This window comes from Nycticebus coucang, chromosome 4 (genome assembly GCF_027406575.1).
Source record: "Nycticebus coucang isolate mNycCou1 chromosome 4, mNycCou1.pri, whole genome shotgun sequence".
NCBI lineage: Eukaryota > Metazoa > Chordata > Mammalia > Primates > Lorisidae > Nycticebus > Nycticebus coucang.
The window spans coordinates 73125826-73143418 of NC_069783.1; the positions used below are offsets into that span (position 1 = coordinate 73125826).

The 17593-nt window shown below is 45.1% G+C and overlaps 1 protein-coding gene across 14 annotated transcripts in view; it reads right to left on the reverse strand.

Annotated features, from left to right (window-relative positions):
* The window catches only part of DCTN1 (dynactin subunit 1), a 31131-nt gene that overhangs the window by 12656 nt on the left and 882 nt on the right, over positions 1–17593 (reverse strand). For 4 of the 14 annotated variants that reach the window (XM_053589099.1, XM_053589097.1, XM_053589096.1 and 1 more), the window contains exons 2-4: positions 4135–4380; positions 3785–3863; positions 3545–3579 (exon numbers count right to left, since the gene is read on the reverse strand). In XM_053589099.1, the coding sequence (XP_053445074.1) occupies positions 3545–3579; positions 3785–3863; positions 4135–4362 (342 nt within the window). In that variant the 5' untranslated portion in view covers positions 4363–4380. Of the gene's footprint in view, positions 1–55; positions 2868–3544; positions 3580–3784; positions 3864–4134; positions 4381–6121; positions 6468–15642; positions 15735–17593 lie in introns of those variants that run through there. The other 10 variants (XM_053589093.1, XM_053589091.1, XM_053589094.1 and 7 more) reach the window with 7 other exon arrangements.

Sequence of the window (17593 nt, forward strand, 5' to 3'; positions counted from 1 at the left end):
AAAAAAACTATTCTAGGGTCTCCATCCTACCCTGGAAAACCACCCTGATACAAACCTGGGGGGAAGGGAGATGCTGGGAAAACAACCAACAGGCATTCCAGCAAAGGCTGAGTGGGATAAGTAGGCCTGCTAGAGGCAGTGGGACACTTGAGCCTGCTTCCCTACGGTCTACCACAGGGAACTCCCAGAGCCAGTTTGCAGCAGAGGCTGCCTGAAGCCCAAGCCTTTGAGGCCACTGGGTACAAGGACTAGAACAGGGACTCAGTCAGCGCCAAAAGGAGGCAGGGCAGGGAGCAAATGCCCAGGGCGTGGGGCATGGTAGTGACACATACCTCTCCCTGCCCCCCACCTCCATCCTCACCCTCCTCCCCCAACCAGGTAGACAGATGAAGTTGATCAGCCCCCACCCCCACCGCCTGCTGCCACCATTGCCCTGGCAACCCGGCAGCAGGACCAGAGAAAGCAAGAGTACCTTTCGGGCTGTCGGTGCCTGTCTCATGATTGCAGAAAAAACCAAAGAAAGCAAGGAAAGGAAAGAGGAGAGACAGAGAAGGATAGGCGAACACACAGAGGACGGACGAAGAGAGGGAGGGAAGGAAAGAGACCGAACAGAGGAAAAGGCGGCGGAGACAGGAGATTAGTGCATCAAATCTCAACAATGCAGCCTCAGCTTCCCGGTGCAGCAGCGTCCCAGCTTGCAAATAGCTGCCGCTCCACACAGAGGCCCCCCAGGTGCACAGCGGGACCACCAGGCTCCGACAGGCACCAGGGTGGAGCGGCGCCTGGCCCAGTTCGCCAGCTTAGGCTGATGGCAGCCTCAGTGGCCGCAGCACCAGCTCCACCTGACGTCATGCACCCACCCTCCTCTGCTCCGCGGAGGTGGAGCCACTGCTCCTCGGTCACCTAGCAACCACCCAGGCTCTAATGGCTCCTCCTCCTCTTCTGACTGGACAAAGTCATGTGTAGAGCCCGCCTAGCTTCTTCCTCCTAAGCACAGGTTCTGTCTCCTCTCTCCCCTTCCTTGCTCTTCCCTAAGAGCTTGCTCCAAGAAACTGGGCCGGAAGCCATACCACACATGATAACGTATGGGACCAGAGCATCACTGGGCAGGGACATAGGGCCTCCCTGCTCCATCTCTAATATTCACACTTGGTACTCCCCACAACCCCATCAACTCCACTGGTCTCTTATATACCCTGGCAACCCCCTTATGGGTCTTTTATCCTGCACACACAGCCAGAGCACCCCTCCAGAAACAGGCTCAGATCTGAGGAGCATACAGAGTGATTAAAGAACTCTGGGAAACATTCTGTCTGGGCAATAGCAGCTCCAATGACAGTGTTGGGCTTCTCTCCCAACCATCCCCTGGTTGTAGACAGGTTAAAGCCTATCTCTAAAGGGCTTCCAGAAAGAACTGAGCATTTAGTAGAGACATCTGGGTTCTCTTCTGCCCTCCCCTTCAAGGCATACTATTTTGCTCTGGTACTGGCTTCCTGTTCCACAAGGGTGAGAGCAGGGACCCTAAGCTAAGTGATCTGCTTTGAGAGCACCATTGGTGAGGAAGACTAGGGACAGAGGGCACTCACTACTTGACTGACATTTACCATTGTGAGTACAGAAGGGCAGCATGGGCAGGCAGGGCTGGGCTTTGCTATATTTCTCCAGGCAGCTTCCAAAGCCCCAGGATTTGGGCATTAATCAAGCCCCAGCTCAGGGTTAGATTGGCCTATGGCCAGAACTTCTCCATGGAGATCAGACTATAGTCTCTTGCTTTTCTCTATTCAGGGGCCTGAGGTGAGATGGAAGCCCCAACCAGGAGACAATAACCAAGGGACAAAGCCAAGTTTTTATGACCCTGGGGTGGGCCCAGCATCCTTTACAGCATTATTTTCCTGACATTCCATTCCCACCCAGAGCTAGGCCCCAAAGCAAGTATCAGCATGTCATCTCTATCATGGCACAACTCAAAAGTGAGGACCCATCACCAACCAGGAGTTGAAAAAAAGATGTTTTCCTCTACCCCCACCCTGCCCCAACCCAGTAGCTCTCCATGCCACGTCACAAAGGCCTGAGACAGGTTTGCAACAAGGAATTCACAGTATTGTACATACAGCACAGTAGGTACAGGTCAGACAGGCACATGCAGGTTGGAAAGGCCCACACAGGGACTGGTGTGAGGAAGTGGTCATGGCAGCAAATTAAAAGTTTAAAAGAGTCTGTGGTTGGGAGGGGAGGTGGCCCAGTTGAGCCCCATTCCAATGACAGTGGATGGAAGGCTGCAACAGGTAGGAGGTAGGCCTAAGGTACATCACCAGAGAAAAGAGGAGGCAGGGAAAGGCTGATGGGACAGAGTGGGGGTGGGTATTTATGGCCACCCAGAGGCAGGGACAAAAAGACTCTCAGGCTTCCCAACTAGGGATTATTTTTTCTGTGCTCTGTTCCCTTTTCCCTTGTACAACCACCTTACTTGGTACTTTTCTCAATCTCATCCCCCAGTCTATCTTCCCATGGCCCACCAAGCTCAGGCCGAGTGAGAACCCACAGTAACCCAGTAAATACTCTATTTCATGCTGTTGCTAAATAGTCAAATGCTTATAGGAAGTCTTTGACCTGGAGTCCTGGGGCAGGGGGAATTGTCAATGATGGATACTACCTGGACTTGGACACTGAGCCTGATGTTCTTGCACAGCTCAAAGGAACTCTGAAAGCCAAAGCTGCCATTTCCTCTGGCCATCCCAGCCCCAAGGTCACACACACAGACATGCAGCATCCCAGGGACATGCAGGACAGCTGGGGAGGGGGCTCACACCCCTCACCCGCCCATGCACAAATAGTAAACACACCACCTTCTTAGGCTTCAGTCCCCGCTGCATGAGTAGTAAAGGGCAGAGTTAGAGAACAAACATCAAATTGTACTAACTGGCCAGACATCCCGAGAGTAGGCGTTAAGACCAACTAGGCATACACAGGTTAGAGAGGTATTCAGGTCACTGTCAACCCACAAGCAAGATGAGGGTTTCCTTAAGGATCAGCTTCCTTCCTGTTCACATCCTGGCCCAGAGAAGCTGCAGTCTAGAGTCCTACCTTACAGGCCCTACACAGAGTGACAGAGGGAAGCTAGGAAGGGCCCTCTACATACAGCCTAAAATAGGAAGCAGGGGGCCCATCTTCTTGCCATTTACTTGTTAATAAGAGAACTCCATTTTCCTCTACCTTCTACCCTACGATCATTAGCATCTTTTGGATACCAAAGGTAAGAAGTTAGCTACATTACTGGGGTCAGACTTGTCCTTCTTATCACCCCCAGCTCAATACCATATGACCCTGAAATTCAGGGGCATAAGAGTTTTTCCCTGCTACCATTTTACAATAATACAGCAACTCGTACCTGGAAAGCTTCCTTCTCAGGGAGGCTAGAAAGACTAGAAGGCTAACTCAGTTTAGATTCACCTACTGTTTCTACCTGCCTAGCACTGGATATCCCTCCTCTTGTTTTTCTTCTCCTACCTCTATTATTCCCCACACCCACCCCCAAATCACTTACCAGTTTGCTAGTCTTTGCAGCTGCATCAGTTCCCTCTGTGGAAAGCAAATAGAAACAAAGTGTGTGCTTGTATAGTGGGGTAGAGACACAAGAATATTATGGTGGGGTAAGACAAGATATAAAACAGGAATATGGTGGTGATAGAAAAAAATCTCAGGATCCACTGTGGTTCCATGTTATGGAAAGGAAGTCCTGGGGACTCCTGGATGTGAGGAGGCAACTTAAGTGGGTGGTTGTTACCTCTTTTGAGGACTTTTGAGGCAGAAGAATCAGGTGTCTCTGGGGAAGTAGTATCTGCTCCATCTTCAAATACCTGGATCTGAGGCCACAGAATAGATTCAATACAGCCAGATCAAGAATGGCTGTAATATGGCCCACTCCCTGGTCTCCAAGCAAGCCAGGAGTACAGGGTGGCTTTCCTAAGGATGGATCTCCATTCTTTCCTCCCCAACTATTTCTCACTCTCCCAACCAGAGGCTTATACCCATGCCCAGGATAAGGAAGTACCAATACATCAGCTGCACGTACAATAGATACACGCGCACACACACACACACACAGACACAGACACAGAAGCAGAATGTGAGTACCTGGGATTGGCGAACAAAGATGCCATGCCCTTCATCACAAGTGAAGTACTTCCTGCCTTGGACAGTTCCATCATTCTTGCCCTTTGCTTCATCCAGGATCACACCTACCCACTTGCCAGTGGCAAAGAGTGTGGCTCCCACATAGGCCACAGTACCTCGGTGGCCTTTTCCAATCACCTCCACACGGGAGCCCACTCTCAGAGGCCGGGCGCTTGCCTCTGCACTCATCCTGCTGCCACTAGGTGTCTGAAAGAAAGACATATGAACACATACACAGTTAGAGGCCTCAGGTCAAAGGTGGCATCCTAATGCATAAAAACTGCCCCAACCAGGATCCTGGAATAAGTACCAGAAATCATTTCCCTGAACCTTATTCTCAGGGTGACGTGGTACGCCAAATTCCTCTTTGAAAAATGTTGGTTATGTTTTCTTCTAAGACTTCTCCAAATTCCTCTGAAATCTGCTAGAATTTTTAAAAGTTTATATTTAAATTTTATAACAAATCAGAACTCATTGATCAATCTGTGAATGTTATCACATGGCTGCTTTCTCAGGAGCACAGCCTCCTTAATTCTCCTCTCAGGAGATGAATGAAACTCAAGCAAATAACTCAGTTTAGACCTGGGTTTCCACAACTCAATGCCCTGACTCAGGAGCCTAAACTGGGAAGACAGGTGATGCAGTGACCCTACAGAATCCTGTTTCCCTTTCCACTGTCACCTGTATTCCCTGTGGTTCAAATGGCTCTCTTAGGCATCACCTTTTCAGAGGCTCACAATTGTACCTCCCTCCAGACCTTCAAGTCTGTTAACTCGGCATTCTTTGCCTTCCTGATCTGATCCCCAACCCATCCACCTACCTACCATGACACTACTGGTGCTTCACTGCAGCCCATTCAAATTTTAATTCCCTTGTCCTGGCTTGAGTCCTGTTCTGTTAACTCTCTACCCTCAAGCTCAGGAGATCCTTCCCTCCTGCTATGCTGCTATAAAATCAGGTACCTAAGATATGTCCCTCACTCTGTCCCCTAGACACTGCCTGGTGGTCCAAAATGTATGGCTTATCATTACATGGTTGGGAAAGGCAAAGGGACAGACTAAAACACTGCCCTTGGGCAGCTCTCAGCTTCTTATACACGAGTGATGACAGAACACAACACAAAATTAGGTCCCAAACAGGCCCAAAATTTAGAAGAAAATAACACCTAAGCCATTTTTAGCAATAACAACTCCATAAACCAGGGGCCTTGCAGCAAACAGATGAATGAGACATGAAGATAATGACACCATGGTCCTAAAGACTCCACAGGGCCCCCTTCTGATACCCCTCATTTGGCTTCAGAAGGGAGACCTGCCAGAGCCAGGACACCTCCCAGGCCTGTCATTCCCTAACTCCCTTCCCCAAAAAGCTCATCCAGGAAGGTGAGGTACAGTTTCCAGGGGCTCTAGGACCCAAACCACACCTGGGACAACAGGATGGCTCTTAGGACCTCACAATAAAAGGAATTGCCAGTGACACTGAGCCAGACCCAAACTCACAGACTCCCCCCATTTCCCAACCCCAATAAGCCTCTCAGAATCAGCTGGACACAACAGTAGGTACAGATTCAACCTCAGACAGAAGAGAAAGCAAGTGACAAACAACAAAGCAGCTCTAAAGAAAGGCTTCACTGTGAGGCTTTTCTGACCCATCGACCCCATTCTGAGTCCCCAAGATAGTCTGGCAACAGTCAGGAACCCCTGGCTTAATGGCCAATTAGAGTCAGTGGTCAGGCCTTGCCAGTCCCCGTTTAGGGGCCAACTCTGGGAAAGGAAGCTTGTCCAGCCTAACACCATCAGGGCTTCAAGGGCTCCTGAGAAACACAGCCTGTAAGAGTACCCAGCTTAGTTCCAGCCGATGTCCCCAGCCCCCACAGCAATGATGTCCAAAGGCACCCAGGCCTTCTCCAGCAGCCCTCCCAGGGCCATCCCAGATTAGGGCCACTTACCCGGCTGTACACGTGCCTCTTGCTCTGGGCCATGTTGCTCACCCGGCTTCCACCCCCTCCCCCAGCTGGCCAAAGACAGAGAGAAAAGGTAGAAACCTAGGCAGGAGGGTCAGGGTGCCGGGCCCTCATGGACAGACACAGGAGTCGTCAGGCACGGCCCTCCCCAGTCCATGGGCCTCACTTGGTAGCCTACAGGGGTAGGGATGGGGGCAGTGATGGGGGCTGAGGAGCAAGTCCTCTTCTGCTACCCCAGGATTTCTGAACCACAGACACCGAATCCTGCTTGCCAGCTGATGAGTCTCACTCTGCGCTAGTGCTGCTCTAGACTTGTCAGAAACCATGCTAGCCTCTGGGTCCTAGTGCTCCCCTGCTTCACCTGGGCCCATGCCACAGACCCTCAGTACTCACCCCTTGAGTACATTGTCCTAGGGCTGGAAGCACAGTCCTGATGATTCCTCCTACTCTGTACCCCCTCACCATCACTGGATAGAAGGCCTCCAAAGGCCCACAAATATCAAGTGACATTTTAAAATGATTAGCTGCCTAGGGGCTCCACACAGCCAAAGTAAGGGTCTCTCATCTCCTTTCTGGTGCTCGTCTCTCTTCCTCCCTCCTCTAAACTCTAGACTCAGGGTCCAAATCCATGTGATTAGAGCTTGGATTTCAATCTCAACCTGGGCCAGAGGAACCAGGCTGTGCCCAATAAACACCAAAAGAGGGGCAGCAATGGAGGCAACTTCTCACACATAACAAAGCCAGCCAGGTACTTCATGCTCTGCCCCTACCTTGGCAAAGGTTGCCACAGTCACTCTTCTTCCCTTCTGGTTGTTATAAGGTGCTAGGTTCTGAAACCCAGGATATCGTATTCAACAGGATTACTAAAGGCAGTAGACAAAAACAGAGAGCCTCATTTTCCCCTTGTAACACACGGCCCACCCCACTTCAGTTACCTGCTCTCTATACACTTGGCCTTTCCCTCCTAGCAGCTCAGATCCAATGCGATGGCTTATTTTCTATATTTATACATTTCACAAAATTATTTAATAACCATGTATTCTACATATTACTTTTATAATTAAAAATTTTTAATCAAGGCCAGGTACAGTGGCTCATGCCTGTAATCCTAACACTCTGGGAAGTTGAAGTGAAAGAATCACTTGAACTCAGGAGTTCAAGACCAGCCTGAGCAACAGTGAGACATCAGTTCTACCAGAGAAAAACAAGCCAGGCAACATAGCAGGCACCTGTAGTCCCAGCTTCTTAGGAGGCTGAGGCAGGAGGATCACTTCAGCCCAGGAGTCTAAGGTTTCTTTGAGCTAGGCTGACACCATGGCACTCTAGAACAGAGTAAGACTGTCTCAAACAAACAAACAAACAAAAAATAAAACAGAAAAAAAAATTTAAAGTAATGAGATTATGCATTGTAGTGAGAGGTCTCCAAGGAGCTGTGTACCTATACTATAGCAACTCATTTACTTACCTATCTACTATGGGATAGAAACCAATAGGCCAGAGTCCCTGCTCCTCAAGTAGACAACGAGGTTGGCCTGGGGCCTGACCTATGACTCCACTGGCTCCAGTATAGACAGAGATTCCCTGGGTCTAGGGATATCTAGTCTTTTTGGCACTGGGCTTCCTTCACTGACAAAACTGTGATTTCCTCCACTCTACCTTCTTCCTAAGACAAATCAGGTATCCCAACAGTAGAATGATATCCAACAGCCAGAAATAAGATCCCAAATATGTCCTCATCATATTTTGAACCCTGGCCAGACTCCATAGGAAACCATATGTCTCCTCTCCTGCAAAATCTCCATGTTGTCTTCTCCCTTTCCTATTCACTAGCACAATGGTGGGAAGTCCTTGCAGCCTGGATCTCACATGTTCAGAGAAATCTACAGTCTACAGAGCACCTTAGAAAACAACATTTTAGGCTTGGTGCCTGTAGTTCAAGCGGCTAAGGTGCCAGCCACATACACCAGAGCTGGCGGGTTCAAATCCAGCCTGGGCCTGCCAAACAACGACAACTATAACCAAAAAAATAGCCGGGCATTGTGGTGGGCACCTGTAGTCCCAGCTACTTGGGAGGCTGAGGCAAGAGAATCACTTAAACCCAGGAGTTGGAGGTTGCTGTGAGCTATGATGCCACAGCACTCTACCCAGGGCAACAGCTTCAGGCTCTGTCTCAAAAAAAAAAAAAAGAAAGACAGAAAAGAAAAATAAATAAAGAAAATATCATTTTATAGTACCATAGTTAAGGAGGCTATAGACTCAGGCTGCTTTTCCTGGCTTTACTACTTGGTAGCTACATAAACGTGGTCCAGGTACTAAAAATGTCTATCCTTCAATTTCCTCATCTGTCAATTGGGAAATAAGAAAGAATATATCTCGAGGGACTTCACCTAACAAATGCAATCAATGTAACCTGGTTTCTTGTACTCTCAATGAATCCCGAACAATAAAAAAAAAATTAAAAAGAATATATCTCAGACAGGTGTTCTAAGGATTAGCCGGGATTATCCATGTAAAACATTTAGAGTAGTGCTTGGTATTTAGTAACTGCTCAGGAAAAGTTAGCTAAGAACAATGTTATTATCCTATATGGACCATACAATAACCTCATAGAGAGGTAGGCCAGGGATGATGCTGACAAGGATACTGAAACTTAGAAATTGAGCAACTTCTCTGGAGTTACACAGATAGTAATAAGTGGAGCCCAAACTAGAACCTGACTCAGAGCCCCCTGTGCTTTCTACTAGTCCTTACTGTTACCACATACATCTCTGGGCTTCCAAGGCTGTGTTCTTGACCACACTGTCTTCAAAAATACAAAAGAGCTCAAATCTAAGATTAGCCTCATAACTCACTTACCACATAGGTATAGTCACCTAACTTCTTGGAGACTGTTTATTCTCCTATAAAATGGGAATAATACCTGTCATATCTGCATTAGTATTATGAAGCTCAAATAAGATAAAGCACACAAAAGTACTTTGTAAAAAGTACAGAAGTTGCAGAAATGCAAATAATTATTACCTGACATGATACTAGATGGCATTTAAAACTTAAAATGTCTAAACCACAAATATTACAAGGAATTACAGGCAGGAAAAAGGTAAACTAGGAAGAAAAGGAGCACCTGACTATGCCTTAAGTACAGAGATTTTTTTTTTAATATATGTAGGAAAGGCTTACAAAGAAATGTACGTTGTGTACACAGTATGAATAGAGTCAGAAATAATTTCTCTGACTAGGGTATATTAAAGAAGATGAGTTTAGCTGAAGTAAAGAATTATACCCCTTTTGAAGTAGAGTGATGATTTTTCCTCTTTATGATACAATAGCCCTTAGCTCAGGGAGTCAAATATTTATTAACTAGATAAGTACATTAACATTGAGGTGTACTAGGAGGTAAGGATGGATAGGCAAGGAGTTTAACATCAGGCAGAGATAGTAGGTGAACCTGATCCAATAATAATTGGATGCTTCTGAGCAGAAGACAGTATAGAGAAAACTACTTTAGGAAGATCAAACTGGTGGCACCGGCAGGATGAAGGGGAAGCAGGAGCAATTCGGCAAAGACAAGGAAGGATGATAGCAAGGATGCCACCACAGTAATGAACTTATGATGAGGAAGGTCTGAACCAAGGTCTTGAGGGGGAGAAGAAGAAACAGGGCAATTCAGAAATACTACCAAAAACCCCTGAGAAGGCCTACAGATCAGTCACAAGGAAAGAGAGCAGAACTGCACAGGCTCTAGAGATAGAGATACAGCTTTGGTTCTGTTATTTCCTTAGCTGTATGAATCTGGGCAGAATATTTAACTTTCTGAGCCCTAGTTACCTAATAAGGAAAAGGAGGAAATAATATTACCTCACAGGGATATTGTGAGGATTAAATATGATTTAAGTAAAGAATTTACCACACTGCCTGGCACAGAATGTGTGCTCAACAAATTGTAGATATTGCCTTCATAATTATTGCAATGATAACCTGCACAGAATAGGAATCAAATGGGTCAACAATAGGAACACAGCAGGAACTCAAACATTGCAAGGGGGAATGAATGGATCAATAAATGCATGAATAAGTAAATGAACAAACTCAGGAGTTTTCAAGCACAAAAAATGTAAGAATGATGATCAAAATATTAACAGAACAGGGGAAATGGGAAAGAAAACTGAACATGTTAAGACAGAGAAAATAAGTTCTATTCTTAGGACCTTCTCTGGGGCAAATCAAACTGTATACACTAATACATGTATTTCACCATCTCCTTCAAAACTGAACGTATGATGTAGCCAAAAAGATTCCAGGTGATAGACTGATTTTACAGGTGATAGAACTGAGTCTCAAAGGTCAACTCTCATAGCCAGAAAATGGCAGAGGGGCACATTTGCCAGTCTGTACAGGTAGGTGTTCCTTCCACAGCATCACTGAGCCCCAGCCCATGTCCCACAGGAGAGTCCTAAGTTACATGTTCCTTCAGCCAGGGAAGAGTCGGATGCTCCCTGGATTTCTAATCTAATTTCCTCCCTCAATGATATTAAATACTGCTGAATTATCCAGGAAAATAGGAAGGAGAGAAAAATCTGTGTCTAGTAAACAGGTTACCAATAGTTTAAGAAAAATTTCAGGAAATGACAAGAAAATAAGATTTAGGGGAATTAAGAAGAAACAAATGAAGTCTCTTTTCCACTCCTATCATTTCTCCCCAGTCTGAACCATTTCTACCTTGCTTTTACTGGCACCTCAGCATTCTTTGATACCTCAATCTCCTCTTGTCTCACCTTACCAAATCTTGATCCTGGGCTAACCCAACTGTCTGCTTACCTTGACTCTACTAGAGGAGCTGGCCTGAAACCCAGGCAGAGGTAGGAGACAAAACTGCATGCCTCTCAAAGCATTAGTGAGAAGGAGATAAGTCAGGAGTCAGCCTGGGAAAGGTCTGCTTACAGAGTGAGAAATGGAGGTTAGGGCACTGGAAGCTTGGAAAGCTGGATTCCAAGTATCCACAGGGACCCTGGAAGACAACACACACAGAGCCTTTTGTTCCTAGGTCTTACTCCTGTATCTGTCTTACAGATTTCATACAGATAGGGCCTTGACCCTAAATGAACTTCATTCACCTCTCCAGCTCCTCATTATTCCCAGAAATGTCTGTAACCCACTCCCACTCTGAATGCAGCTATACCCCAGCCCAAAGCCCAAAGTGTCCCTCTCCCCCAGAAATATCCAATGACATCCAGGCCCAAGAGTCAGGAAGGAAAGCTATATAATATGCCTCACTTATCTTCACTAAAAGAACTTCTGCAGGAAGGTAAAAGATCTCAGCTCTGCACTCAAGAACTGAAATCCCCTAAGCAGTAGCAGGAGTCTCCCGTAGCCTTTTCAAAGTTACTGCTGGTTTCTCCTCCTGAACCAAGCAGCAAGTTCCTGGCACTAGGACCCTGCAGACAGGGAATGCGGAGCCTGCGCTCTAAAGAGAGAGATGCACCATTTCACAACTTCAGCAAAAGCCAAAGCAGCCAACAAAGCCACAGCGCAATCAGCGGCAGTACTGGGCTCTGCCTTTTGGGCAGCTAAGCGGCCACTTTCCAAAAGCAGAACATTCCATCCTTTCTCTTTTTAAACCCACGTCATCATCTGATCATAATGGAAATCAATCTCAAGCTACCACGCAAAGGCGTATCCATGGCAACCTCAAGGGGAAGGACACAGAGATGATGCTCCAGTGGCTGAAGCAGGAAAAGGTAAGTCCATTTCTCCTCCATCTATGCCATCCCACCATTCTCCCCTTTCACTCAAGTCAGGTGTGTCCCTCACCGGCAAATTCTGCCTACTACACCAACTAGGAAACACAAAAGGTGAGTTAACAATCATTACCTTATTATATAAGGTTACAGGTCTGCCTCGTTCCATAACTGAATGGTAGGAAAAAATTCTCTTTTTCTAGGAGATAGGAATGGGGACAAGGCCTCTCTTCTTATTCACTATCTCAGGTGACACAGTCTCAGCCTGCAATACTTGACAAATCACTATCAGTCACTTATCTTCCTCATCAGGATGCTGGAAAAATCACTTAAGGATTTCATAGTTTCCCTATATAGTTGCATAAAAGCTGCCAGTAACACTGACCCCACTGTCCTGCCCCCCCCCCCATGTTACCATCATGCTCACAGACTGGCATTGTAAGACTCCCTCATTAGCAACCCTAGACCCCAGCCCCTCAAGGTCCAGAAGTTCAGAGTGGAGATTAAAATTTCTGCCTTCTACAATGCCTCAGGAGAAGGAATCCATTTCTGCGGAGGTAAGAGATTCATCAAACCTATGTACTACTAAGCCTAAGTAATCCTCCATGTCTCGATTTCCTCTTCTGTAAGATAGAGACTTTTTAACAGAACTGTGGTAAAAATCACATGAGAATGCCTGAAAAGCACTTGTAACAGTGCCTGGTATGAAGCATTCAATAAATGTCAGTCATTCTTCAGTCATCTTCTGACAAAGGAGAGCCCATAGTGTAGGATTTCAGTTCAGAGGGTACTCAACACTCATAGCTTATTTCAATTCTGCTCTCTTTTTCTTTCTTCTGAACAGTTGTTTTAAGTTTCCTTTACCACTTTCAAGTCCTTAGTTCTGTCTGAGCCCCAGCCCTCAGCAGATAACCTTGCTGAGAAAGAAAACTAAGCCTATTAGGTAGGAATTCCTTTGTAAATTTAGTCATATCTATATGTATCCCTCATTGCCTCTTTCTTCCTTTCTTTCTTCCATCATTCCTCTTCAAAGTAAATAGTATCCCCATCTTTTCAAAGACAACCTCTCCCCAATCCTCAGATGACCTGCTGTAACCATCATTTTTTGTCTAGTGCCTTCAATTGCATCCTCCCTACGGACTCTTACACATCATCAGAAAACTCGTGATTTTTCTATTCTAGGAAAAATTGTCTCTAGTCTCTGCTACCTCCTCCACAAGCTGCCACCATCTCTGTTCTTTCCTTCTCTGCTGAACTACTCAAAGTGAGTACATACTCTCGATCTGCATTTCTCATCTCCTCAACCCCCTGCCTCTGGTTTCACTCCACTGAAGCTGCCCATATTAAAAAGTTAAAGAGCCTAAGTAATCACAATCTCCAAACTATCCAAACTCAAGTTGCATTTTCCAAGCTCATCCTATTTGACCTCCCTGTAGCAACTGAGACTACTAATCTTCTTCCTGGTATTGCCTCCTTTCCTAGCATTCTGGACAATATTGTCTATTGCCTTGCACACCTTGCCTTCCTTCTAGCCTCCTCTGTCATCCTCAACCTCTATAACCTTCTATAAGCATAGCTGGAAGAGCGGATAAAATTCCATGACTTCAACTACTACCTACACCTCTTCAGACAGAGACTCCCTTTTAACTTCAGATCCACAGCTCCACCTGTCTGCCCAGTGTCACAGACCCCTCAACTTCAATATGACCCAAAACATACTTGATATCTGACCCCCACCAAAATGTTACTCTTCTAAATTCTCTTTGCTATTGTTGGTGCCAACAGCATCACAATCTACCCAAAACAGAAAAGTGAGTCATTCTCAGTAATTCCCTTTTTCTCTTGTTCTCAGCAACCAATTAGACATTATGTGTGGTTAACTATGTTTCTACACTCTCAGATCCATCCCCTCCTCTCCCTCTCCGCTGATTTAATCCTTAATTCAGCTCTAAAGCAATGACTATGTTATTACAAGACTGACTCTATTGATGGAGATTCTCCTCCTTCAGTCTATTTCCAAAAATACAATCATGTCACCTCTCTGCCTAAAACCTTTAGTGGCTTCACTGCTTAAAAAATTGACTCTTAGCATAACACCAGATGCCATTAAAAACCTAGCCTCACTATGAATCCTGTCTCATCTATCACCCCTCCTTTAACCCCAAAATTCTCTTATTTTGCTTGCATGCATAACACTTGGACCTACTTACCTTTCACCTATGCTTCAACAAATGTTGCAAATGTCCCAGGACCATTCTACTTCATCCTTCAAGTTTCAGTTCAATCATCACCTCTTTCCTAAAGATTCTCCTGACTTCTCCACATAGAGCTAGTCATTCCCTCCTCTGCCTTCACACATCACTTTGAACTTGTGTTGCTATTGTTGGTGCCTTGAACATGCCTTCATCACAGTACATTTTTATCTAAACTATTGTTTCCCTTACTTTATCATGAATTCCTCCAGTATAGAGAATTTTATCCATCCCAGTACTAAGCACTGAACACAGTGCTTTGCACAGAGAAAGAGCTCAATGTTGAATAGAAGCCTACACCAACATCAGACTGTAGGGACATAAATGTCTTTGACAGCTTTCCCAGAGAGTAGCTCCATCCTTAAAAACCACCTACAGAGGAATACAATAGGCACATGATTGCACACACATACACACTCACAAACATCCCAGTAGATGTGGCCCTTTCCTCTCTAGGAATAGCCTGAGAAATTAAAAGTGCAGAAATAGCCCAAGGTCATATGGAATTTGGTAGTGACACTAAATCTCAATCTTGTATGCTTCCAGAATAAAAGAACCACAGAGAGAGTTCTAGATGAAGAGTTCTAGATGAAGAGTGGATCAGATCTTCTGGGGAGATAGCATTATTAAGACTTTGGGGATAGCAAAGGCCAATGGCTCTGCTGCAGTGAAGCCCTTAAGAGATATGAAGGAGCATGGGGAAGACTGGATACCTAACTAGTCCATTAGCCAAGTTCAACTAGTGTCAGCCTTAACTTCAAGAGAAGAAGGACTAAAGACAAAATCAGAGTCTCCAGGTTGGCAAGGACCTTAAGATAGTTTAAATCAGGCAATGTCTCAGCTCTTATCTCTTTAGTGGACATTGTTCCTATCTCCCTTAGTATGAGACAGCTCAAGTCTTCCCAGTACCACTTAGTAGCCATAGACAGGGTAGGCAACCTGGGAATCATCTACTGTAATTCCTCCCAACCTGTAACTCCAGGCAGCCACTATTGCCATGATAGAGCTGGCAGAACAAAACCTACTGCAGCAGTTGTCAATAGTATAATTTTCCCAATTATTTTGACTCTTCCCTAAGAACTTCTCTCTTTTGTATCCTCCCATCAGTCAGTTCCAATTTATCAATTATTCCTTAATATTGCCTCCTGCATCCATCCTTCCCGCCCCCCACCCCATTAACACTTTGGCCTGCCATTTAATAACTTTGAAAACTAAGGCAAATCATTTACCCTCTTTGGTGCCTCATCTATAAAACAGGGTAACAAGCTGCCTACCTCGCAAGATTATTAAATCAAATGATATCATCCCTATGAAAACTATATCTTGTAAAGTGTCATAAATAAATATAAGGCATTATTGTTATCATCAACCAAAGTCCTCTATTACACCTATGTGAAGCCTGTCTTTCCTTCCCTACTTTCAACCACCTTCTTTCCTTCCCTACTTCCAACCACAATAAGATAAATACATCCTCTAAAATACTGCTTCGGCCAGGTGCAAAAGTGCTTGGATTTACCCATAATCCCAGCATTTCAGAAGGCTGTTGTAGGAGGATCACTTGAGTCATGGAACTCGAGACCTGCCTGGACAACACAGAGAAACCCCATCTCTACAAAAAAAAAAAAAAAAAAAAAATTAAAAGCAATAATAATAATTAGCCAGCCATGGTGATGCATGCCTGTCATCCTAGCTACTCAGGAGGCTGAAGCAGGAGGATTACCTCAGCCTAGAAGTTGGAGGCTGCAGTGAGCTATGATCATGCCACTGCACTCCAGCCTAAGCAACAGAGTGAGACCGTGTATCAAAAAAACCCCAAAACGGGCGGCGCCTGTGGCTCAGTCGATAGGGCGCCGGCCCCATATACCGAGGGTGACGGGTTCAAGCCCGGCCCCGGCCAAACTGCAACCAAAAAATAGCCGGGCGTTGTGGCGGGCGCCTATAGTCCCAGCTACTCGGGAGGCTGAGGCAAGAGAATCGCTTAAGCCCAGGAGTTGGAGATTGCTATGAGCTGTGTGAGGCCACGGCACTCTACCCAGGGCCATAAAGTGAGACTCTGTCTCTACAAAAAAAAAAAAAAACCCCAAAACACTGTTTTGTCCACATATTCATCTGCCTAACATCTTTCACAAACATCTCATTTCTTAATCAAATAATCCTCAATTTGACATATACAGTCTCATCTCTGCACCACTCTCAGCTGCTTAAGATGCTTTCCCTAGTCCTGCAAGCCACATCTATCCTTCAAAAATCCAGCGAAAGCTGCACCACACTCCATGCAGAACAAGGACAGATTTAAGAAAGAGATTTTTTTTAAACATCATGAAAGAGTTAAGGACAATTCTGTTTGGAGAGAACATGGTAGGAATAGCTGTCATCTAGTTAATACCTTAAGAGTCAACTTTTTCTGTTTTGTTCTAAGGAGGTAACCTAGGACCAAGAGGATGTAAGGTGAAGAGACATATTTCAGCAACAGGAGGAACTTCCTTATTGAACTATTCCAAGTATAAAATGGGATGCTTTATATGTAGATAATTCCCTATTATTCCAAATGTTCAAGTCAAATCAGAAAAAGTCGCTAAATTGGCAAGAATATTTTATGGAAGTCAACTACCAAAAGGGTAACTGGACTAGAATCACAGTATTTTAGAACTGAAAGAAACCTCAGAGGTCTTTTAGTTCTGACATCTATTGTACAGGCCTGGACAGATAAAGTGACTCTTCCATGGCAGCAGTTTGCTCTGAAAAGCAGGGAGTAGAACGTGGTCTCTGTCAATCCAGTGATCTACACCTTTGATACTCAAGAATATGGTACACGGACCAGTGGCATTAGCATCACCTGGGAACTTGTTAGAAATGTAGAACCGGGTAAAATGAACACTATTCAAGTGATAATATGTAATCATGACTCAAGCATTACAAAAGTGATCCATGCAACAAAAACATTTGTACCCCCTTAATATTTTGAAATTAAAAAAAGAAATTCAGAACCAATGAGAATCTGTATTTTAACAAGATCTCATTCAATGTTATGTATCATTAACATTCAAAAAGCACTGACCTATATTGCCCCGTCAAACCTTGAGTTTCTAATTCTAGAACTGCATTTCCCAAACTGTTTCAGAAGTTAAGCAAAGCCACCGCCCAAGAAAAACTGTATGTCCCAGTAAAACTTGAGAAACTCTCCACAGCCTCAGTTGGAGACTTATGGTAAATATCAGAAACATTCTCTAGTAGAGAAAAGTTTAACCATGAATTTTCTCAACATAGTTGAGCACACACAAAATGCCGTTTTAAAGTAAAGTTATCACTATCTCTTTAAATATCCTATAGCTCAGGCTTTGGCAGTACACCAAATAAAGAATGTCAATCTCCGCCTCACAGCTTCTCGACTCTCAGTACCTTAAGTATGCCAGAATAGCAAGTGGTCAGTATAGGTTTGCTGTCTACTCATTGCAACAAATGAGGGT